Raw genomic sequence first — 22,776 nt, 5'->3', positions numbered from 1 at the left:
TCTTTACTCGCATAACATTTTCACTTTTTTTAATTACCAATAATTACAATAAAAATTGTATACTGCATAATCAATTTGCTATAACGCATAGTATATAAACATATAGAGATATACGCATATATATCAATATTAAATATACTTTCTTTATTCAAGAGATAAAACTATATTTAGGAGAGTTATAAATTTTATATTTGCATTTTTAAAATATATAATACACTTGCATAGTAAAATATATTTAAAACTTGAATCAGATACTAAATTATGAATAAATTTGTCATATTTGAAGATATATCTCGTTATCTGATATATTCTGAAAATATTTTTAGGACATACATTTTTTATATATTTTTGAAAAATATTTTATACTATAAACTATAATACAAAATAATAATACAAAAATACATAGAATATTTAAAACAAAAAATATATCGTTATTGTTACAATTAAATTAGCAAAAAAAAAAAAAGAAAAAAAGAAGATTGTGTCAACGGTACATGGTGTTCCCAAGCGGTCACCCATCTAAGTACTGACCATGCCGAGCGTTTCTTAACTTCAGTGATCGGACGAGAACTGGTGCTTTAAACGCCGTATGACTGTTGACAAGAATATTTCTTTTAGTTAGTAGAGAAATAGATAGTTTTTAAACTGTAACACTTATAAAAAGCTGAAGGTTGAGCCCGTGAGGCAGGAACTTCAATTTATATTATATAATATAGACCTTTCATCTAAATGATTTTCATTTACTGAACATAATTAAATCAATCTAAATAAAGCTCAATTAAAAAACAAAAAAGTTCTCGTCCGATCACTGATATCACACTATTAGTGTGAATAAACAGAGATATACATACAATAATTAAAACAAAAAAAATACATACAATATTTAAAACAAAAAATATATCATTATTGTTACGATTGAATTAGCAAAGAAAAAAAAAAGATAAAAAGAAGATTGTGCCAACGGTACATGGTGTTCCCAAGCGGTCACCCATCTAAGTACTGACCATGCCGAGCGTTTCTTAACTTCAGTGATCGGACGAGAACTGGTGCTTTAAACGCCGTATGACTGTTGACAAGAATATTTCTTTTAGTTAGTAGAGAAATAGAGTTTGAAAGATTTAAAATAATTGTAAATAAAATGAATTTTTATTGTCACTCATAACGATATATTTGTGTTACGAAAGTATGAATATTTAGATATCTCCCAAATATTTGTACAATATATTTTGCTATATGGACATAAATATATATTGTTCATATCGATATAAAGTATATTACAATAGTTTCAAATCTTATATGTTGAGTGGCAAAAAAATTTGTTTTCAAAAACATGACATAAAACTCCTTATTGCTTAAGATCTTGCTCAAAAAGGGTAAATAAAGCAGAAATTGCATAATTTGACTTACAATTATTTGATTTAAAATAAAATTTTATTTGGATATGATTGTTTATCATAATTTCAAAAAGAATTTAATAAAATTTGTAACGTTGTATCGTTACCGGAAAAAAGTAATTAAATGACGTTGCAAGTATGTAATGTCTTACCTTCTAACTCTGCGAGAAGAAAATCGCGGAAAAGAACTTATTTATGCTTCGCGTATATCTGCGCCATTTTATAATCGACTGCGTCCCAAAATTTCTTTCGACTCATCGAAACATCATATATCGAACTAATCGATCGAGACGAATCGATTTAAATCGATCGCGAGCGGACGCGATGACCTCTCGCGGATGACAGCTTTAAACTCCTTATGACGTCAGATGACGTCACACGTTCCCAAGCGCAAAAATCGTGTCGATCGTGTCCGACTTTCGTGCAATATGTCTACGTAGAATCTACTTTTTCCATCCTGTTGGAAGGATCTTTTGATATGTAATGGCTCTGTGGTAAATGTTTGTGTCGATTCCATTTTGGAATCCTTGTTAAATAATTTTGAGAGTATCGAAATTCGAAGAGAAAATAATTATTTCGCGGAAATAATTATAATTTTTCAAATTTTAAACCCTATATTCTCGACCTGGAGTATTCTTTCTATTTTACATGTTTTAATTATTAGCAATAATAATATTTCAAAATTAATAATAATTATTAATTTAGCTTATTAATAATTGAAATAATCTTGAACTCAATGTTATAAATACTTTCTTATACTTTTGATAAAAAATTCACTTACCTATCTGTGTTGCACATTGAATTTCAATTACAATTAAAAATACGAATTAGGAAATTGCTGCTACATTAATTGACGCTGTACTTGTTTCGCATTTCAGAATCTTTTGACAACTGACCATGGCCAGTCCAAAGACACGACGAGTGCTGGGTGAAATAAAGCTGAGGGATGAGAATAACGTAAGCTTGAAAATGGAATAAAACATTAATGCGATGCTCTTTCCTTTGCGAATAAAAATTAAATAAATAACAATTTGAAACGTATGTTTTGCAGAAATGCTTTGAATGCGGCAGCCACAATCCACAATGGGTATCTGTGACATATGGTATCTGGATATGCCTGGAGTGTTCGGGCAAGCATCGTGGCTTAGGCGTACACCTGTCATTCGTCCGCTCTGTCTCTATGGACAAGTGGAAGGACGTGGAATTGGAGAAGATGAAAGTAGGTGGTAACAGAACCGCTCGAGAATTTTTCGAGAGTCAACCCGACTGGGATGAGTCCATGTCTATCTCACAGCGTTACAATACAAAAGCGGCAGCATTATACAGGGACAAGGTAAGAAGGTTTGTTGAACGTAATTCTACATGATGGCGAATGGTTGAACGAGGCCATTCCAGTTTTCATCTCGTTATTCATCTCTTAAACATACATTTCTCTTCTCTTAGATCGCTACTTTGGCACGTGGAGAACCTTGGAGCCCCAGCAGTTCAGCAGCGAAGGATTTCGAGTCCTCAATGTTCACTGAAAGCAGGCAAGAGTATTCGTATCAGAGCGATTTGTCCTCTTTTTATCAAAATATGGATTCCAACAGCCTAAAGTCACAAACGGAATCTTTCTTTACGAGAAGACAGAGTGAAAACGCCAATCGTCCAGAGTAAGTACACTCATTTTTTGTATCTCATCAGAAAAACACATTTCTGTAGTTTCAAATCTCTTATATTAGTATTAGCAGATGAAGGAATAATGCAAAAAAATCAAGAGAATAAATGAATTTAAAATTAGATATATTTTAATTGTTAATTCAATTTCACAATAAAGTTTCTAAATTTTTTTTTCAGTAGCATTCCACCAAGTCGAGGCGGCAAATATGGTGGCTTCGGTTATCAGATGGATCCACCGCCTAAAAGTTCATCTCAGGAATTATTCGACACCGCAGTATCTTCGTTAGCGACTGTATGATTTTTAAACTTGATTATAAAATTTTTGTAATTGTATAATTAATGAAATAATCGGATTATTATTTGTTAATTTTGCAGGGTTGGTCAATATTCTCTTCTTCGGCATCGAAAATAGCAAGCAAAGCTACTGAAAATGCTATCAAGATCGGTGGACTCGCGACACAAAAGGCAAGTGTTAAAAATGCAGGAAAATTCTTGAAAATCTAAACTAATTTAAGAATGGAGTAGCGACTAATATTGGAGAAATTCTATTAAAATTATATTTAAGTCACTTGCATTAAGTTTAATTTTAATAATATTGACAATTCTGTTTATTAACGCGATATTGATTATTAATTATTTTCGTAGGTTTACTTTTAATCGTTTTTATCTTAAATAACAGACTTAATTTAATTTTTAATATTTTTAAAAACTATACTTTTTTGTTTTATTTTTCTTTTTTCTCATTACGTTATTAGGTACGCGACGGCACATTGTTAGAAGACGTTGGCAGCCAGGTTAATCATTTAGTTACAAAGGTACAAAAATCATGCTTTCATTTGCTTTCCCTTTTGTTACTATTATTTGATTTTTATGTTAAAACTCAATTGTGTACATATAATTAAGAAGTTAATTATAAGGATCAAATTTAAGAACAGTTAAAAATTCAGAAGTTTAAGAGAAATTAATGCGTAGGTAGGGGACATAACTAGACGAGGGGGATGGGGTGACATTGCCGGGACCAATTCAGCCGAACAAAAGCAGTACGATTCGACAGATCTGTATCAATGTTCCCCCAAGTGCCCCAATGCGTATCAGAATAGCGATTCGATGCAGTCAAATCGCTCCAATGAAAAATCATCTCTTGTGAGAAGCTCCAGTTCGAAGTAAGTTGCTTTGAAATTTCTAATAATAAAATAGAAATATAATTTCTCATTAATTAAATCTTATTAATGGATATTAAATTTTTTTTTCTGCATAATTTATTTTAGGAATAATATTTCTACTGGAAGTTTGTCCAATACGTCAAATTGCGATTGGGATTGGAACAATGACACGAAGCAAGCAAGCAAGACGGTAACATCGAAGAGACAGTCAAAGGCAGAGAAAAAGGAAGAATCACTGATTAGTTTTGAAACAGACAATAAAGCACAACAAAATTGGAACTCTAAAGCGGAAGACGACGCCTGGGAAATACTAAACAATTAATTATAAATGAATATAAGCGCGAATTCAGCGCGAATTAGAGAAAAAAAATATCGATACATATTAATTTTGACGAATTAAAGAGAAAAGACGGATACATGTTTCTCATAAAGCAATCCACTCTCCTAATACTCGTAAAATACTAATTCACTTTTATTTATTAATTCGAAATACGATAAGTCGCATTGATTTTTAATCAAGTAAATTTTCAATTAAGTAAATTATTAACATGCCAATAAGCTTTCAAGATAAAACAAATGATAATTACCTATTTCTTAAATTTCACAATCCTTTTTGGAATTTTAAAACTTTAAAGTCCAAAATTTTAGATTAAAAGAATTTAAAAATTATAGCCAAAAATTAAAATCACATGTAGTTCTAGGACAAGCAGTTCTTTGCTGCTTTCCTCTTCGGAATTCCTGAAAGAATAATTGATAAAAGTTAATTTTTGATAGCTTTTCTCAGTCCTAAAATTAGTCCTTCGATACCCAAATTTAGTAATAACACAAATACATATGTGAAATCTGAGACACTTTTGCAATTAATTATATTGGTTATATTATACACAATATGTTGTACCTCGTGATTTAAAAGTTACAATATAATATAAATATAAATAAAGTATTTTCTCTATTTTGTACATTCGAAACAAATATATAATGTTAATTGAGAAATAAATGCATTATATTAAAAAAAAAATCGCTATGAAAATTATAAAATTGGAATGAGAGAAAGAAAGGTATCTAAGGATTAATATAATGGAGTTAAACTAACAGAAACTAACTTCTTCCTGAATATGTTCTCCTGACTTCAGATCTGCTGTAAATATGTATATTGCTTAAATATTCGAGAAGTTCGGGCTGAATACTTGGCCACACCTTATCTGTTAATTCTGATAATATTTTATGCAAGATCTTTGCAGAGTTATGTGAAAGTTGTGGTGCAGTTTGATTTGTTGTCATCTTGTAAAGAAAAAAATATATTTCCCTGCAAAAAAATATCAATTATCGTCAAGTATTCAACTTCTATGGGTCTAAAAATATATATATATATATATATATATATATATATAGTGTCCCATTTTTAAAAAATATGTTTAAATATTTTAAAAACATAGCGTTTTAAAAAATAATGTTTCAAAATTGTTTGGTTTTGAAGGGAAAAGAAGATGATAATCTTGAATTTGAACTAAAATCATTAAAAGAGGTCAATTCTGGATTTTTAAAAATGGGATACTATATATAATGTTAAATATATATAAATAAATATCACACATTATAAAAATGATGCAAAAAAGAATTTAAAAAATAAAAATACATAAAAATATGTGTATAAAGAGAAATTTTAAAAAATCTTTACATCGTACCTAAAGTCACACTCTTGATTTTCTTCTTCAGACAATGGATGCTGCTCGTACAATCCAATAAATAGCAACGCCAAAGTTATATTACATTCATCCTTGCCAAATATACCACTGTTTAACCAATCAATTATCGAAGGCTTCTTATTAATAGCAACCTTTGCCCGTTCAAATGCGGACTGTATCGCAGAATGACATTCCTCCTCAGACATGTCTGGCAGTACAGTGGAAGAAAGATCAGAATATCCGTACTTGAATAGAGCGTTCAATAATGAAATCATGTCTTCCTTGTTACTTAAGGGAGGGTTCTTCTTGCCCTTTTTTGTAGTTTTGCTGCTCCTCGTCTCCATTTTAATCCTTGTAAACAATTTTTGGCAAATTACTGGAAGAATATAAATAATGTAAAAATTTATTCCAAAGGATTTTCTGATACTCATAGACATTTCGAAAAAATAATTAGAAATAAGTCACTCTAAATATAAATATATAGTAATATTATGTAAATTTCATTTAAAAAATCTATAAATTTTACTAATAATAACGATAACTTACGTTTTTCTCATCGACGAGTCGATTAAATTAAATCAAGATTATTTCGAAGGGAATCTTTGTAGGCAGATACATATTCAACTATGGATACTTAGATTCTGCAACAAAATATATGAATATTCAAGTAATACATAATTTTATAATTTATTAGCCAATCAGGACGAAAAAGGCAATAATTTAATTTAATTTAAGTTCCCGGAGCTGTCGATGTGCGCGGTGCGTTCGACTTTTAACCTTCAAGTGGCGCCGCGTCACGCGTCGGAATTCGGCGTTCGGCGCGCGGAGTGGGGGGGCTGTGGTGGGGGGTGAGAGTGGGGGGTTGCGCGCGCTCTCACGTGCGCGGCGCACCGGCGCGCGCGTCCCCCCACTCTCACCCCCCACCACAGCCCCCCCACTCCGCGCGCCGAACGCCGAATTCCGACCGCGTGACGCGGCGCCACTTGAAGGTTAAAAGTCGAACGCACCGCGCACATCGACAGCTCCGGGAACTTAAATTAAATTATTGCCTTTTTCGTCCTGATTGGCTAATCGAAGGATTCGAAGCATCAACCAATCGGAACAAGAGTAATCTTGCCTCTTCCCACCTGATTGGTCGATCAAATGACTTGGTGCATCTGTAATTCTATTATTTATTTACAAGCTTCTCGGGACTTGACAATCCTCTTTTTGCGACGAATGTTTGTGATATTGTATTATAAAGCTGTCTAACATCGACGAGTGAGTATTTGAATCGTGAAAAAGAGAGCAGTAACAATCTTATTATTATATTTAATACTTACTCAAGTTTCTAAATAAGGAAAGCTTGATTAATTAAGAACCTAACCTATTTTGTTTATTCCTAAAAACTGTTCTTTATCTTTAGAAAGACAGTGTAAGGAATTTTAATTAAATCAATTATATATATTTATTCACTTTTCTTTGAAATTAATATTAAGATAGTTTGCATTGAGTGTTATCTGAAACAAATTATTTTATATATAATTATTTCTGACAATGAGATATTTGAGTGGGTCCTTTAAAATGGGACACCTGGTGTATATATATATATAAATTTATTTATTTTTTAACATTGGCTGGTGTTCAAAATTCAAAATAAAAAAGAAAGTGCAAAAAGATCTAAAGAGAACATATTACTTTTCTACAAAATATATATAAATCAGACACTGAAAAATTTAAAGAAATATTTATATGTATTAAGACCTGTTGATGAAATAAAATTCTTATTCCAAATAAATGCAAGTGAATTAAAGAAACATCTTGTGTAATACGAGTGTTTTATCTATTTCTATAGAAAGGAACGGAAGCGAGCCAGCATGCCGGAGCCTGTGAATCACCAGGTGAATGCCGCTCGTAAGACGTTCCAAACTTTGTACCAGATCTCCAAGCTGCTGAACACGAATCTCGATCCTACCACCCTGAGCATTTGCATCAGACTGTGCGAAAACGGAGTGAATCCACATGCCCTCGCCACTGTGGTGAAGGAGCTCCAGCGAGAGGTCAAAGCGATGAACGACGCGCAGCTGGAGTCCACCGCCAGTAAAACAAGCACGACCAAGTGAACCCAAACAAGTATGACACCGTTGTTGCTCTTCCACACATTCTATAGAACTTGTGTTATTCAATAAATGTTTTTAAATATATGTGATGAGCCGTTTTATTAATGATACGCGTTTATGAATGCACAGTGCATATTTAAAAAAAAAATTATGTATAAGTATTGGAAATATATACTATTTGTACAAAAAAATCACTTGAAAACAGAAAATATTTGAAAAGAAAAATGTAGGAATGTTTCGAGATTACAATTCAGCCTTGCTCCATTTTGCACTTTGCTTTCTTATTGACTCGTTAGCTGCCTCCTGAAGAGATCAAGATTGTTTTATAAAAGAATTTATAAATACTAAGATTTATCAGCATATTGTTACCTGTTGCTGCGCATTACTATAAAAAGTTTGTCCTTCAAGAGTGAGACGATACAATTCAGGTTGCTCCAGCAAGTAATTTTTAGCATCAACGGCCTGAGATCCTTCGTGGAACATGTATATCACACGTTTTGTATTGATTGGATATCTGTACATAATTTGAAAAATAAAATATTTTCACTATTTTTATATTTTTAAATATCTATATGCTTTTTGTAAAACGAATCAAATGAATTAATGACAGTACAACAGAAACTGCATTATTTAATCCATTATATGTTTATGAAATTATACATTATTTATCTCTGTAAATATATGTATAATAAATTAACATGATTGAAAAAATTTTTCAATGAAAAGTAATAAATAAATTTCTGTACAAAATCCTGTGCACAGAATAAATATAAAAATACCTCTCTGCAATAATATGATTGTTCTGCAAACTGCTCTGCCAAATACGCATCACAACCTCGGCTTGCTCTTCTGAAACTTCCGGCTTAAGGTCCACGAACATCATAACACCTTTTCCTTTCTTTGTCATTCTCAGCAAACTATCTGGATTTGTAGCATCTATCTATATATTAGATTATGTTATACAAGAGTGTTGAAGAACCGATATATTCACATATTATTTGCAATTAAATTGACAGCCGTAGATCTTCATACAATAAATGTAGTAAGGCAATCCATTACCTGAGATAAATCTATCTTTGGGCTGGGTCGCAAGTGTTCTGGCAATTCATCGGGTTCCAGAGGTTCATCATTTTCCTAAAATATTAAAATTATTAGAAAATCTATTCGGTTTGTCTTTCATATAGAGAAAGAACAAACGAACTTTAATCTAAGCTAATTAGAATCCAACTAATTGTAAGATATTAATTTAATAGCCGTACTTCCCACTGATCCAGCAAATGCTCCAGATCAGCCTCCGTCATGTCTCTTATATCCTTGTCCCGCCATGATTTCTTCTTTTGCTCAGCTTGAGCGATCGACAATGCTAATATTGTAATTAAGAGTATAGACAAGCTTAGAACAATCTTTGCTTCCATTTTATCATGCAAGAAGGGAGTCACGTATCTGCCACGAATAATTTATCGTGAACACGTGCTATGAACATTCCAAGTATATTACTGAAAATTCAAAAATTCGAAAATATTTGATTAGCTCGAATGTTAATTAACAATCAATTGTTTGATTTAATAATCAACTGTTTCAATATTCGCATATTTTGAGGTTAGGTTAGGTTAGGTTAGATTAGGTTCGATCTTCGCCGGCTCGCAGACGAAGATAAATAACGCAGATAATTTATAGAAATAAAAAAGTTAGAAAATTTCTGACTTTAACAATAAAAAAAGCGATAAAAATATTTTTAAAAAAGAACGAATTTATTACCACGTCAGTTAATCTCATAAATTGTTGGAAGACTGTTGAACATTTCTGACGTAGTATGTTTACAATGACTGCGTTCAGCAGAAAAAGCAGCTTTCAACTGTTATAAAATTCGTGAGTCTGATTGGTGTATTCTCTTCATCTTAGCTGAACCTAAGAGAATACACCAATCAGATTCACGAATTTTACACAGTTGCAAAGCTGCTTTTTCTGCTGAACGCGTCCAATGGCTTAGGCCGATATTACATTTGTCGTACGACAAACTTTTTAAGCGCATTGATTGGCTGCAGTATAGAAAATTTCTGAAGTCTCTATTTTGTAGCCAATCAATGAGCTTCAAAAGTTTGTCGTACGACAAATGTAATATCACCCTTAGTTTACATCGAGCACTTGATACGCGTATCAAGTGCTCGATGTAAACTAGGCCATTGGGTGCATCCAGAAGCACGATCGCTCACTGAACGCTCAGTTCGTGATTGGCAAATTTTAATCTTTAGACCAATCACGATCAGTCGCTCACTGAGCGCTCAGTGAGCGGTTGTTGTACTGCATGCACCCATTGTGTGGTGGGGATAATAATAATCCACCAATGGAAACAGGGAATAGAAAATTAACTATTAAGAAGAACTATTAAGAAGAACAGGAAATAACTATAAAATAAACTATAGAAAATAACTATAGAATTAATAGAAATAGAAGATATATCCACCAATAGGAACAAGGAATAGAAAATATCCACCAATAGGATAAAGAAATAGAAAATAACCACCAATAGAAATAGAGAATAGATATTATTCCAGTAATGGATGTGTTCAGAAATCTTATCTAAGGTAAAATAATGTATGACCAATCAGGATAAAGAAATCTTTGCTTTTTCTGTCCTGATTGGCCAATTCGAAGCTACTTTCTCTCTGAGTGAGATTTCCGAACACACAATGGGAGTTTTTTAACAAGAAATATTTATAAATTAGGGTTGGCATGTTTTAAACTTAAACAATGTGTTTAAAACTGTATAATTAAAACTTGTTCAAAACAGTGGACACTGTTTTAAATATTTTTGTCTTAAACAGTTTTTGTGTTTTAAACAGTTTGAAACAATAAAGTTTAAAATATCGCAATTAAAATATAACTGTTAAAAATTAAAATATTTTTATTAAAATATTTTTTATTACACAGATGAAAGCGTCGTTTTTTTTTTTTTTTTTTTTTTTTGTTCAAAACGTTTTGCTTAAAAACAAACGCTTTGCTTAAAAACAAAAACAAAAAAAACCAATGTTTTTTGTTTAAAATGAAAAAAAAACAAGTTTTTTGCCAACTATAAACTTGCCATAAAACAGAACGTCACACGATTTGTTATAAAATAGAAAAATTTTCGGGACAAAAGAAATTCCCTATTCAATAACCAATCGCAGTGCAATCTGGTGTTTTTTCAGTTCAGTTGGTACAAATTGTAATTTCTTTTTTTTTCTAACAATACACTCCAATTGTTGTTCTCGCACACACAAGCGGTTTCCGCTCATGTATAATGAATATTATGTTGTTTGATATATTATTGCGAGCCTTGTGAAGCTTTTATACGCGACATACATCTTCTCATAGGGACACAGAATATTTTACATACGTGAGCGAGTATGCGAGTCCGTTTATCATCTTTCCTCGCGTATCTGTTCTTCGGCGTAAACATAACCTATAAATTCAACATTTACGCAACGTATTAAAGCAGGAAGCGATGTAATTGAGAGTTCTATCGGTCTCTTTCAAAGGATAACAATAAGCAGGAACCTAAAAAATCATTCTCTTCGATCGAAGCCACTGTATTTTGACAGAAACTGTTAATCATGAATGAAGTTGCTTGCGCGTTAACAAACATTGTAAGAACGATTAAAATGTTGATCATACTACTTGTATAAATAAAATGTACGTATATATATATATATATTTAATTTTAAAAAATCTATATAATATAAATAAAAATATATTAGGCTAAATTTTAATATAAAAATTTATAATTTATATATATATGCCTATTACATATATTTTTGCGTATAAAATACAATTTATTTTATATGTTTCTTTGTCTGCATTTATGTGTCTACAGATATTATTTGCTATGATTATGATAACAGTGATAATGTCTCATTGAACTACTTAAAAAAATGTCATTTATCAGTGGGTTGCGTTCTTATGAAGAATGTCTGTCCGACGAGATGATCACAATCGGTAACTTTCAAGATAATAAATTGGAACAATGCATAATCAAGAAAGAGGATAGTATTGAGGAGAGTCTGGTGAGAACTTCATCTTGTCGACGATAGTATTCTTAAATCAATATCCTTGAAGTTTCAACATTTTTGCAGATTGTAGGCGAAGAGATAGTCGTGGATGCAAATGGATATTTGGCAGACAAAATTAAGAGCAAGATAGATACAACTATGTATTTCGAAGAGAATCTGGAACCCTACGACAAAGTGACTGTAGATTACAAGGAATCCATAGATGGAGTTTCCGTTCCATTGACAGAGAGTTTGATCGACGACAAATGGACTTGCGAGACAATGTCTGAACCCTGGAGGGTATTTATTTAGGAATTACTTTGTATTTGCTTGCTTTTAAGCCAATGCATTGAAATTTCATTTGTTTTAGCTTAATAGTAATATTTATATTTATTTTTAATAATAATATATGTATATATTTTATATTACAATATATTTTCTATTATATATCATATATATATCTTATATATTATATATTTTATATATCTTATATCTTATATATTTTATATAATATGATATATTATATATATGTTTTATAAACTTTGTAGTAACATATAGCGTAAAATATTTACGTAACAATTGAATATAATACACAGGACATCGAGATTGAAGAAGAGAGCGATGAGGAAACAATCGCCACTTTTGTCACTGCAGCGGGAACACAATTGGCTCTCTATGCTGTGGAAGACTCGGATGAGATATTTGCCGTTTCTGTTTACAATGAATCTGGCGAGCCTCCGAATGATTTTCAATTTCTCATGAAGTGAGTAAACCGATCTGGTTTCAGTCGAAAGACTAATCCTTGGAAATCCAGTTTCAATTAAAATGATTAGTTTCATATATTTTCACTTGATTTAGTCTCTCTCTTTGTTCTTGTTTTCATAAATTGATTGTACAAAAATTACAATAAAAATATACTTGCAGAGCGGATGTAGAGCGACTGATAGGTGAAGGAGCCGTGCGAACGGTGAAGAAACCATCGCAGATGAAGAAACGACTGATAACTACCCAACCGCCGGTTTTTTATCGCAAGGAGAATTTCGAGGAAGTTAATGAGCAAGCGAATGACAATATTTTCACTCACGACACGTCGATCGTTAGTGGTGAAAAGAGCGTCGGGAAGGAAGAAGACTATGAAATAGTGCACGGTTATAAAAGCTGCAACTATAATGACTCTGTCAAGATTAATTCAACGTCCAGCGATAGGATCCACATCGCTGATGAGCAATCAGATATCACGTATTTCATGATGGACAACAATTCCGTAAATATTGGTAAAAATCAATGCAAATTCTTCTATAATAAGTACCATCTGCTCAAAATATGTGACGCTTTTTCTTAACACTGTGTATTTAATTTTATGAAATGTTATTATAAAGGTAATTAAATAAAGGTTGAAAAACACTTTTTTTAGCCGACCAATCGGATGAGAATCAGGAGAACGAATCCGAAAATGAGCTGGTAGAGCGTTCGACTGTGCAATACATTCTTTTAGAGGGTGATGATCAGTCTGACTCGGAACTAACGTTCGACGATATTCAGACGACGTTGCAGAATCTGAAGACCTCTCGTGAAAGGGCATCGGAAAAGGACAACCAGAAGTCTAGCAAGTTGCAAGATGACGAATCGTTCTCGCAGAACTTTCTGCATGATTCTTCGACGAGCATCGAGCCGAACGAAGACATGGACGAACTGGACTTGTACATGTCACCGATCAACAATCGTACACGCGTTTCCGTCACGGAGGACGATCGACAGCGGCTGATCGATACGTTGACCGATTCGCCGCCGTCGACGACGACGATGACAGCGAGTACTTCGCAGCTGAAGGTCAAGCGATCGCGAAAGCAGCAATTGATCTCTGTAAACCGAGACGACGGGGAGATCATCATCCAGCCGGCGTCGATGTTGAGCGAAGAGGAGCTGACCAACAAAAAACGCGGCAGACGGCGACGTCGTCTATCATCGACACATATGCACGATGTCACGATGACGCCTAACATGAAGAAGCTCAAACGGAAGAAGCGGCGAGAGGTGAATGCATCGTTATATGTATATGAATAGAGACTATCGCATATAACAATCTCGCATCTCAAAGGTTTCAATATCCAAATTTTTGCAATCTTTGGGTCGATTGGACTAGTCTAATTTGTAATTTATTCTTAATAGCTGCAAATCATTCTGATTACCTTTCAATAATTGCTCATATTATCCAAAGATCGCGAAATTAGATATTGAAGCCTTCTAAGGAGAGTCAAAATCTCGAAGAAAGATATATTTAGACATATGTAGATATTTTTAAATAACTGAACATTACGATTCTCAGTTTCTAACGTGTTGGAACTTGCTCGATAGGTGGTGGAAGTGATCGACTTGGATGCCGACGAAGAAGACAAGCAGCCAAAGCGCAACGTGGTGGAGATCACCTTGGACGACAGCAAGGACAAGTATTCCAGTGATAAGGAAAACGAGATTATTATGGTGAGAGACTCGGACTCCGACAATGGCGACGACGAGGAGGAGGACGAGGATGATGATGATGATGATGACGATGACGATGACGATGACGACGACGACGACGACGACGACGACGATGAACAATCCGAGGATGATCTGACAAATGGCGTAATGCAATGCAAACATTGCTCCAGGAACTTCCGGCTGCGACGCCCTTTCGACGCGCATCTTAGAATTTGTCAGAAATCGCCGGCGAACGCTTTGAGGCTCGTTGAGAGGAAGGACAAGGAGAAAAGTCAAAAGATCAGGAAGCAATACGCTTGCAAGATCTGCCAGGAGAAGTTTGACGTAGTCGTGGCCCTAGCACGTCACGTTCGCATAACGCATCATCAGAGGAAAAAGCAAAGGTTGAAAATCTTGTTCATCAAAGTATGGCCCAATAGCAGACATTTCATCATTGATTTTTAGACTTCTTTCTATTCTTTCATGAATCTGTTCTTTTGGAGATCACGATGCCATGTTTCCTGTCCTACTTTTTTTCTAGTAAAATCTCATAGTGTATTAATAAAAGTCAATACATTATGCTCATTAAGACTTTCTTGTGACAGAGCCCAGGAAAAATCGTGGAGCTCGAAGGAAGCAACTTCGACGGAAGAGAAGGAGGAACTGAATGACGATGACACGTCGAAAAGTGAGCTCGATACGCTGACCAGAGTGAAGAGAAGACGAAGACGAAAGGGCAACTCTTCGTGGGAGACGAAGAAGCTCAATTGCGCGGACTGCGGCCGATGGTTCCCAAGTTCAGCCTTGCTGAAGGCGCACAGTTTGCAACACGGGACTAAAAAGTCCGGTATGTGTATCTAAATTACAAAAAAAAGCAGTTAATTTGTTAACAAACTTTGATATAGAACAGATGAGAAATAATCTTAATCCTATTGTTGTGTATGTAGAGCAACTGCGCAGATGCCACATCTGCAAGAAGCTGATCAAGTCCAGAATGCTGTTTCTGCAGCATCTGAAAGGACACAGCGATACCCAGAGAATGCTGCGACGGAGACTACGAACTCGACCAATTGCGTCTCCTCGGAAACGGGGTCGACCCCGAAAGTTATGATCTTTCATCGTGCAAACATGATGACATAATATAATATTGTACAATATTATACATACAATATTGTGTAAAATAATATATTAAATATTATTATTAAAATAATATATTATATAAATATAATATAAATATATTATATTAATATTATATATTATATAATGTTGTACAATATATTATACAATATTATATAAAATACTATTATATAATATAATATATTATACAATATTATAAAATATTATTTCATACAATATTATACGATAGTGTATAATATTGTATAATATATAATATTGTATACAATGTTGTAAAATATTGTACTTGTACCACCGCTCGGAGTTTTCTGACCTGTATTTTATTTCTCTTTTTTTTCTATTACACAATTTTCAACCCGGACGTCATTTTCGGGCGGCGTTATAGGGTAGCTAATTAATATTAACTTACGGGTGTAAATAGCGAGTGACGTCGAAATCACATTATCTCTTTTGTCGTCCCTTCGAAAATCGCGGATCCAGGATCGAGAAGAATCTTCATCTTACAAACCTTGTCTAAAATTTCTTAAACATTTTCTGATTAACTCTGTTGAATGGAAGATTTCTCACAATTTTATTTTGCAAATATGAAGAAACTTAAATTTCGATTTTTTTTAGAAAACTTTTAACAAAAATCGCGGAAATTTTGACATTCCGAACTCGCTGTCGAAATAATTATATAATATTGCCAATGCACTCTTGAACAAAATTTCTGATACATGCTCGTAAAATGGGAATAATTCGATTTTTTAAAAGCTTTTCTAATTGTGCAACCCGTTGTTTTAAGAGATTCCAAGATCTCATTGATCGACAATTGGCAGCCGCGGCGGATTTTTGTAAATAAAAAACGACCCTGTAGATTTTCATTACAAACTCTACCAGCAATCTTCTCTCTAATTTGTACATATATTAATTACATTAAGAGAGATACGCTGGTAATAATGAAATGCAACGTCATGTATAGACATTGTAATACATTATTCATTGTATTTGTCTCTATTATTTTGCCGAACACGATAATAAAATGGTTAAAAAAAAAGCTGTGGCATCGTAGATCTTATTTGTAGGTCTATTTTTGTCAGCTGCGCTATTTTTTGTTTGTTTAAAATAATATACAAAATAAAATGTAAAGCGAAAAGCGTTATCTTTATAATCTAAATTATATTTTGTGCATCAATGAGTCAAGAAATTAAAAATCTTGTTTGAAACATTTTTCGGTAATTAACTAATGTAGTAGATAATACAAATAAGCACATAAATAAAATTTTATTTTACATATATTCAGACAATTGAAGGAGGAAAAAGGAAAAACATTCTAGGAAATTAATGTTAAAAAGCTTTAAAAAGAAAAAGAACTAAAAATATAAACGTAAAATATAGACTCAAATGCATTCGAAATGTAAAATTAAGAAAACAAAAATTTAAAATAAAAATACAAGAAACTTATTTTATTAAATATGTAGATGAGCACAGTCTATTTCATAAAGAATATTTATTAGAAATCACAATAAAAATTAATCACTTAAGAAATATTTACATATGTACCATTTTACTTCCTCAAGGAAGCGCATCATCTATTTTATATACAATTTTGCTTTGTGCCAAGCTAATCTATCTTCGTAAAATTGGATTACAATTTGAGGGCAGTTTACGTTGGCTTCCTTAGCAGATACCATGTCAACCGCATCTATTCCCTTCCTGCAAAGGAAATGCATTCTTCTTGTAGATTAGCTTCAATAATTTTTAAAAATTATTTGCATTTTAGTATATCTTTTACAACTATATTTCATATTTATATCTATTGTATATATATAATATATTATTAGAGACAAGTAACGCACACGATGTCTTTGCTCACCATTGCATCAAATACATTAGCTCTCCATTATCATCTGCCGAACCAAGGATTTTGTCCGCTTCTAATCCTCTTGTGAATCCGTTTGTTTTGTTCTTCAGTTTGCTCTGTTCATCAGTTTCGATTATCTTCTTTTTGTTACTCATTTCATCAAGATGTTCAATATACTCTTCTTTGAAAAGTTTATCCAGGTACCAATCTGTCTCACTATTCTCGCTGTGCATAACATAAAAATAATTAATAATTATTAATATATAATTACATATTTAATAATTGATTTTTATCCACTCTTAACGTATGTATTAATTTAGTTTTTATAAACTTTGACTTTTCTTGTATGACTATATTTTTTCTTTTTATATTCTTATTTTTGTATTTCTATTTCTATTTATACAGTTACTGAAAATGACTAAAAATGGGACTAAAACTTTTATTTTAAACTAATAAATAATACCTAAAATTATTTAGTTTTTCACTCACATTTAGTTCTTACTAGTCTTTTATTATTATATATCTATATTAAAAATAATTAAAATTGCTTGTCAGAGATAAATTACAAAAAATAAAAAATTGTAATCCAAATCAAATTTGAGAAGATACTTTAAATGCGAAAAATTCTAAACATTCTGTTTGAAAATTTATAATTCTATCAAAAGGATTAATAAAATCTATTGAACGTATTTATTGTAAGTAATGGCATACTGTAAATTTTAACAAAATTTTGTAATACATCTCAAAAAGATTATATAATATTTGGAAAGACATACAATTTTTGAAATATGTTATCAAATTTTAAGTTATCTTCTTTACATATTATATGATAAAACTACATACGAAGCTACTGAAAAGTTATTCGTCCTTTGACACAATATTATCATTGTCACGCATTTCTCATGAAATATTTGGGACATTAATGGCAGAAATAAAAAGGAAGACGCGTACAAATTTCATTCTTCGAAATATCGTAAATCGTCATTAGAGTTATCCATTGATGTCGATCTACAATATAGTAAACTGAAGCGGCTCCATTTATCGGAGTCAGATTTGTAGAAAAAGACGCAAAGAGGTTAGTGGACTCTGTCTCTCTTTTTATACTGTATTACCTGAGCTGAAAACATTTCTCGTCAAATATTTAGCAATAAAAGCGATACACAGTTTTCAGGAAATGTTTTGATTTTCTTTATAAACTCTTAAATAGTGAAATTGTGTGTGTGTGTGTGTGTGTGTGTGAAAAAGGTGTGAATTATTTTTCTTTCAATTCGTTAAGTATACGAGAAGTCGATGATCGATGTTTTTGATTGTGATACTAGAATGAAATCGACCAATCAGCGAATCCTTGACAAAGAGGAGACTACTATATTCCTTGTATTCTTTTCTCGCTCCAATATATTATTGGCTGTGTTCCGAACATGAATGTAAAATTTAAGCCATAAGGCCGGGTCTACAATAGATGTAGTAAGCCCTAAGCCTTAAGAAATTGACCAATTACAGTCACGTTTTCTCCTCATACTTGACTGTAATTGGTCAATTTCTTAAGGCTTAGGGCTTACTACATCTATTGTAGACCCGGCCTTATCGACAGAGCAATATTTTTCTGCACCGTTTTCTTTTTATTGATTGAATAGAATAATAAATGCTTTTCCACGATTAAAGTACATATAGAAACAAAGTCCGAACCTTTCAAATTTATGTAAAAAACAAAAAAAAGTTGTTTAACTAAAAATATTTTTTTTGTTTTATACATAAAATCGAGAGGTTCCAACTTTGTTTCTATATGTACTTTAATCGTGGAAAAAATATTTATTATTCTATTCAACCAATAAAGAGAAAAGGGTGCAGAAAAATATCGTTCTGTCGGTAAGACAGGACAAGGTCAGCATCCCCTTAATATTTATTCCTATTCCTAATATTTTTCCTATTGTGCGCAAGGCCTAAATCACCTATTGTGGATCTGGGGCTCGATTCTTGAATTCATTCGCAAGAGAAACGTATGCGCAAATTCGGCTCTTACAGAAAAGTTGCAAGTTGATTGGCTAAAAGCCATGCGATAGCCAATCAATTTGCAACTTTTCTGTAAGAGCCGAATTTGCGTATACGTTTCTCTTGCGAATGAATTCAAGAATCGAGTCCCAGGCCTTATGCCTTAGGCCGGGATCTACAATAGGTGTGGTAAGCCCTAAACCTTAAGAAATTGACCAATTGCCGTCGAATATTCTCCTCATACTTGACTGTAATTGGTCAATTTTTTAAGGCTTAGGGCTTACTACACCTATTGTAGACCCGACCTTAAAGTCATATTATATACCATCAGGGCTGCGTTCAGATAGCTTACCCGAGTAACTCCAAGTGTATTCCCTCTCTTTCTATATCACTTCTCTCTCAATAATGTAGAAAGAAAGGGAATGCACTCTGAGTTACTCGGGTAAGCTATCTGAACGCACCTCAGAGCTGTCCACGTTTTGCACTTTTCGGCCGATTTCCGAGGCTCACCGCCTAGCGGCCCCCACTTACGCTCGAGACCTTAGCAACTACGGTTATCGGGCCACGCGTTGCTAAGGTCTCGAGCGTAAGTGGGGGCCGCTAGGCGGTGAGCCTCGGAAATCGGCCGAAAAGTGCAAAACGTGGACAGCTCTGATATACCTAGAAAAATCTAGTGTTCTTAGATAAATATTTCTAGGGACACTAGAAATATCTGCGGCCTCTGGGTATCAATTATGGAACTTTTCTCGGCTGCTTTCACGACAAAATCAAAATGGCCGACTCAACAGTTGAGCGATTTTCCGATATCATTCAACGCTAATTGGCTGGATCTGAAAGTAGAAATCAATCACGTTCTATTGCTACTTAGCGATTGAGTATGCTGAATGTGGCCAATGGGTGCGTTCAGAACACACAACAGTTAGATATTATATGGCGATTTAATATAGATTAATCTAGTAACGTTGCTCAACTGTTGTGTGTTCTCAACGCACCCAATGATTCAAAGTAAAATGATCCGATTAAAAAATAAATTTAAATAAAATTCAGTAAAATTTCAGATTTGACCAATCACAGCGCAGGATTATTTTAATCTGGATCATTTTGATTTTCGCGAAAACAGCCTTCTAAAGCAAAAACGTGAAAAGTAAAAAATTCATCATAATTCCGCCAATCACGCATTGATTTCAATGGTGATTATTCACTTTTCACGTTCCGCTAAAAAAAAAGTTACATAATCGATACAATCGTGCCGTAAGATAATCAAGAGGAGGAGGAGAGAGAGAGAGAGTGAGAGTGAGAGAGAGAGAGAGAGAGAGAGAGAGAGAGAGAGAGAGAGAGAGAGAGAGAGAGAGAGAGAGAGAGAGAGAGAGAGAGAGAGAGAGAGAGAGAGAGAGAGAGAGAGAGAGAGAGAGAGAGAGAGAGAGAGAGAGAGAGAGAGAGAGAGAGAGAGAGAGAGAGAGAGAGAAAGAGAGATTCAAGTATAAAGGGTTCTTATTAGCTTATTAGCTTTTATTGGTCCTTTATATCCGCGAATTTGTATTTCAGAATTTTTTCGATTTTATTATTTTAAAATAATTCTTATTCCAATATTTAATATTTATTCCTAATATTTTCTCTGTTGTGCGTAGAGCCTTAAAAGTAACAACTTTAATTATTGATTAATAATTGATTTATAATTAATTATATAATAATTGATTTCGTCTGTCGAAAATAGACATCGTATAAGAATTCTTCTATCATATGTGTGTGTGTGTAAATAATAGGCAGCAATATAGATACGTAATACCTTAGAGGTTAAAATTTTAACATGGAAACTTTAACACGTAATATCTTTGTTTTATAATACATGTACGACAATAATAAAGACACTTTCCTTATATAAATGAAACCCAAGTTATCGATTAAATCTATTAAGAACTCGATCAGTTCATGCGTTATTGAGATATCCGCGATAACCTAAAAGATATTCGTAACTGAGTATAAACGATTCATCTCGTTGCATGTATATACTTACCTAATCGAATTGCATTTTCTTTCTTTAAATATTCCCAATTTTGGTACAGCATCAGGTTTGAGAGATGAACGATGATAATTATCTTTTGTCCGGATACAGGAAAAGGAGTCTGCATCAAAATGTGTAGAACATACTCTAATTGAAGAAAATCTAGGTTGATGCTTCGATGCTCTACCTAAATTGCATATTTTAACCCATTGTTTTCGAATAACAGGATTTTTTGGAAGTCTAAAAAATATATAAATAACAAATATACATACATATAATATATATATATATATATATATATATATGTATACATTCATTAAAACTAGATTAATCTTCAAATGGCCTTGAAAATGACCTTAGTTATATAAAACTCAAGATTATCAACTTTTTTCTCTCAAAATCTTCATTTTTTGTATGAAATATTTTTTCGTTAGAAAAGTTATAGTTTTAGCAAAATATTCAAATATATATTAATTAAAATAGGACATCCTGTATTGTGTTCATATCGTAAATAATTTAAATGTGATTACTGTTGAATCGAAATTTAAGATAAAATTTATTAATATAGTAATAAAAATAAAAATAATTATATAAAAAAGATATAGTGTATATATAATATACAAAATTCGTTAATATAAACGAATTAAAACGATATAAAATAAATGAAACATTTTCTTATCTAAATTCAAATTTCAATATAAGATATATATACATTTTTAAATATATGTTTTATAAATATGTTTTATAAATATGTTTAATTAATTTTATTTCGTGTATATCGTTTAAATCGTTTATAGAATATATATAATACTTACGTATGAAAAGAAATTTTACTATTTTTTTTCCAATGTGCACCACACAATTTGCATTCCATTTTTCTTATTCAAATATCACAGTAAATACAAATTAATTAAAATAACACAATGACACTATGTTTTAGCAAATCTAACCAAACACTGAACATATGCACACGTACACTGCGCGACATATGTAAAACTGTCAGCCATTTCTCATAATTTCGTTAGTATACTAAGGCCGGTATTTATAGTTGGTTCTTATATTTAAGGCCGGTATTCATAGTTGGTTCTTGGGCCGGGTCTACATTGGTCGTAGAATCGTAGATCGTAAGAAAATTGACCAACCACAGTCGATTATTTCATGAAAAAAGGCTGGGTCCACAATAGGTGATTTAAGCCCTAAGCCTTAAGAAATTGATCAATCGCCAAGTATGAGGAGAAAACTCGACTGTGATTGGTCAATTTCTTAAGGGTTAGGGCTTAAATCACCTATTGTGGACCCACTGTAAAGGCTCATTCAGAC

The 22,776-nt window shown here is 32.6% G+C and overlaps 6 protein-coding genes and 2 non-coding genes across 14 annotated transcripts; 3 read left to right on the top strand and 5 right to left on the bottom strand.

Annotated features, from left to right (window-relative positions):
• Positions 1–482: 482 nt before the first annotated feature.
• LOC145945733 (5S ribosomal RNA) lies at positions 483–601 on the bottom strand. Its single transcript, XR_014426901.1, has one exon. It is a non-coding gene; the product is annotated as a 5S ribosomal RNA (ribosomal RNA).
• Positions 602–955: 354 nt separating this feature from the next.
• Positions 956–1,074, bottom strand: LOC145945744 (5S ribosomal RNA). The gene has a single exon (XR_014426911.1). It is a non-coding gene; the product is annotated as a 5S ribosomal RNA (ribosomal RNA).
• Positions 1,075–1,736: 662 nt separating this feature from the next.
• Positions 1,737–4,828, top strand: Arfgap1 (ADP-ribosylation factor GTPase-activating protein 1). Of its 5 annotated transcripts, none has more exons than XM_083054221.1 (9): positions 1,737–1,888; positions 2,273–2,351; positions 2,446–2,727; positions 2,838–3,046; positions 3,234–3,345; positions 3,429–3,518; positions 3,809–3,868; positions 4,026–4,216; positions 4,322–4,828. In XM_083054221.1, the coding sequence occupies exons 2-9, from the start codon at positions 2,292–2,294 to the stop codon at positions 4,536–4,538; spliced, it is 1,221 nt and encodes a 406-aa protein (XP_082910347.1). In that variant the 5' UTR covers positions 1,737–1,888; positions 2,273–2,291; the 3' UTR covers positions 4,539–4,828. The 5 variants fall into 5 exon arrangements, with proteins under 5 accessions (XP_082910347.1, XP_082910343.1, XP_082910348.1 ...); XM_083054217.1 differs by having other exon boundaries at positions 3,231–3,345; XM_083054218.1 differs by having other exon boundaries at positions 1,740–1,894; positions 3,231–3,345.
• Positions 4,804–6,704, bottom strand: LOC145945309 (uncharacterized). 2 transcript variants are annotated; one of them, XM_083054224.1, is made up of 4 exons: positions 6,448–6,704; positions 5,902–6,277; positions 5,310–5,522; positions 4,804–4,954 (listed from the first exon to the last, which is right to left on the bottom strand). In XM_083054224.1, the coding sequence occupies exons 2-3, from the start codon at positions 6,243–6,245 to the stop codon at positions 5,315–5,317; spliced, it is 552 nt and encodes a 183-aa protein (XP_082910350.1). In that variant the 5' UTR covers positions 6,246–6,277; positions 6,448–6,704; the 3' UTR covers positions 4,804–4,954; positions 5,310–5,314. The 2 variants fall into 2 exon arrangements, with proteins under 2 accessions (XP_082910350.1, XP_082910349.1); XM_083054223.1 differs by having other exon boundaries at positions 4,814–4,954; positions 5,320–5,522; positions 6,448–6,700.
• A 174-nt stretch (positions 6,705–6,878) lies between these two features.
• On the top strand, positions 6,879–8,551 carry LOC145945372 (mitotic-spindle organizing protein 1). Its single transcript, XM_083054337.1, has 2 exons — positions 6,879–7,161; positions 7,736–8,551. Exon 2 carries the CDS (start codon positions 7,758–7,760, stop codon positions 8,001–8,003), a length of 246 nt encoding a protein of 81 aa, XP_082910463.1. The 5' UTR covers positions 6,879–7,161; positions 7,736–7,757; the 3' UTR covers positions 8,004–8,551.
• On the bottom strand, positions 8,083–9,848 carry Boca (LDLR chaperone boca). The gene is made up of 6 exons (XM_083054336.1): positions 9,759–9,848; positions 9,260–9,496; positions 9,060–9,134; positions 8,780–8,940; positions 8,370–8,514; positions 8,083–8,303 (listed from the first exon to the last, which is right to left on the bottom strand). The coding sequence occupies exons 2-6, from the start codon at positions 9,413–9,415 to the stop codon at positions 8,244–8,246; spliced, it is 597 nt and encodes a 198-aa protein (XP_082910462.1). The 5' UTR covers positions 9,416–9,496; positions 9,759–9,848; the 3' UTR covers positions 8,083–8,243.
• Positions 9,849–11,232: 1,384 nt separating this feature from the next.
• LOC145945311 (uncharacterized) lies at positions 11,233–15,687 on the top strand. 2 transcript variants are annotated; one of them, XM_083054231.1, is made up of 9 exons: positions 11,233–11,672; positions 11,926–12,043; positions 12,113–12,328; positions 12,625–12,791; positions 12,953–13,302; positions 13,443–14,062; positions 14,384–14,892; positions 15,094–15,335; positions 15,436–15,687. In XM_083054231.1, the coding sequence occupies exons 2-9, from the start codon at positions 11,963–11,965 to the stop codon at positions 15,597–15,599; spliced, it is 2,349 nt and encodes a 782-aa protein (XP_082910357.1). In that variant the 5' UTR covers positions 11,233–11,672; positions 11,926–11,962; the 3' UTR covers positions 15,600–15,687. The 2 variants fall into 2 exon arrangements, with proteins under 2 accessions (XP_082910357.1, XP_082910356.1); XM_083054230.1 differs by having other exon boundaries at positions 11,854–12,043.
• A 1,407-nt stretch (positions 15,688–17,094) lies between these two features.
• Positions 17,095–22,459, bottom strand: LOC145945394 (chromobox protein homolog 5-like). The gene is made up of 4 exons (XM_083054359.1): positions 22,272–22,459; positions 21,469–21,696; positions 17,478–17,690; positions 17,095–17,317 (listed from the first exon to the last, which is right to left on the bottom strand). Exons 1-4 carry the CDS (start codon positions 22,328–22,330, stop codon positions 17,194–17,196), a joined length of 624 nt encoding a protein of 207 aa, XP_082910485.1. The 5' UTR covers positions 22,331–22,459; the 3' UTR covers positions 17,095–17,193.
• Between the last annotated feature and the right edge of the window lie 317 nt (positions 22,460–22,776).

This window comes from Prenolepis imparis, unplaced genomic scaffold (assembly GCF_030444845.1).
Source record: "Prenolepis imparis isolate NDT839.2.m4 unplaced genomic scaffold, iyPreImpa1.0 SCAF_14, whole genome shotgun sequence".
NCBI lineage: Eukaryota > Metazoa > Arthropoda > Insecta > Hymenoptera > Formicidae > Prenolepis > Prenolepis imparis.
This window is presented reverse-complemented; position numbering and strand designations above follow the sequence as displayed.

Bases quoted from the DNA above. Each gene is read 5' to 3' on its own strand.
- Arfgap1 (XM_083054217.1), top strand. From the start codon at position 2,292: ATGGCCAGTCCAAAGACACGACGAGTGCTGGGTGAAATAAAGCTGAGG. The intron at 3,869-4,025 runs GTACAAAAATCA...ATTAATGCGTAG, and splicing joins TTAATCATTTAGTTACAAAG to GTAGGGGACATAACTAGACG. The intron at 4,217-4,321 runs GTAAGTTGCTTT...AATTTATTTTAG, and splicing joins GTGAGAAGCTCCAGTTCGAA to GAATAATATTTCTACTGGAA.
- LOC145945309 (XM_083054223.1), bottom strand. From the start codon at position 6,245: ATGGAGACGAGGAGCAGCAAAACTACAAAAAAGGGCAAGAAGAACCCT. The intron at 5,523-5,901 runs GTACGATGTAAA...ATTTTTTTGCAG, and splicing joins AATCAAGAGTGTGACTTTAG to GGAAATATATTTTTTTCTTT. The intron at 4,955-5,319 runs GTTAGTTTCTGT...TTATTCTTTCAG, and splicing joins GAGAACATATTCAGGAAGAA to GAATTCCGAAGAGGAAAGCA.
- LOC145945372 (XM_083054337.1), top strand. From the start codon at position 7,758: ATGCCGGAGCCTGTGAATCACCAGGTGAATGCCGCTCGTAAGACGTTC.
- Boca (XM_083054336.1), bottom strand. From the start codon at position 9,415: ATGGAAGCAAAGATTGTTCTAAGCTTGTCTATACTCTTAATTACAATA. The intron at 9,135-9,259 runs GTACGGCTATTA...TTAATATTTTAG, and splicing joins ATTTGCTGGATCAGTGGGAA to GAAAATGATGAACCTCTGGA. The intron at 8,515-8,779 runs GTATTTTTATAT...AATTATGTACAG, and splicing joins AATCATATTATTGCAGAGAG to ATATCCAATCAATACAAAAC.
- LOC145945311 (XM_083054230.1), top strand. From the start codon at position 11,912: ATGTCATTTATCAGTGGGTTGCGTTCTTATGAAGAATGTCTGTCCGAC. The intron at 12,044-12,112 runs GTGAGAACTTCA...ACATTTTTGCAG, and splicing joins ATAGTATTGAGGAGAGTCTG to ATTGTAGGCGAAGAGATAGT. The intron at 12,792-12,952 runs GTGAGTAAACCG...ATATACTTGCAG, and splicing joins GATTTTCAATTTCTCATGAA to AGCGGATGTAGAGCGACTGA.
- LOC145945394 (XM_083054359.1), bottom strand. From the start codon at position 22,330: ATGGAATGCAAATTGTGTGGTGCACATTGGAAAAAAAATAGTAAAATT. The intron at 21,697-22,271 runs GTAAGTATTATA...TATATTTTTTAG, and splicing joins AGTAAAATTTCTTTTCATAC to ACTTCCAAAAAATCCTGTTA. The intron at 17,318-17,477 runs GTGAGCAAAGAC...TTTCCTTTGCAG, and splicing joins CTAATGTATTTGATGCAATG to GAAGGGAATAGATGCGGTTG.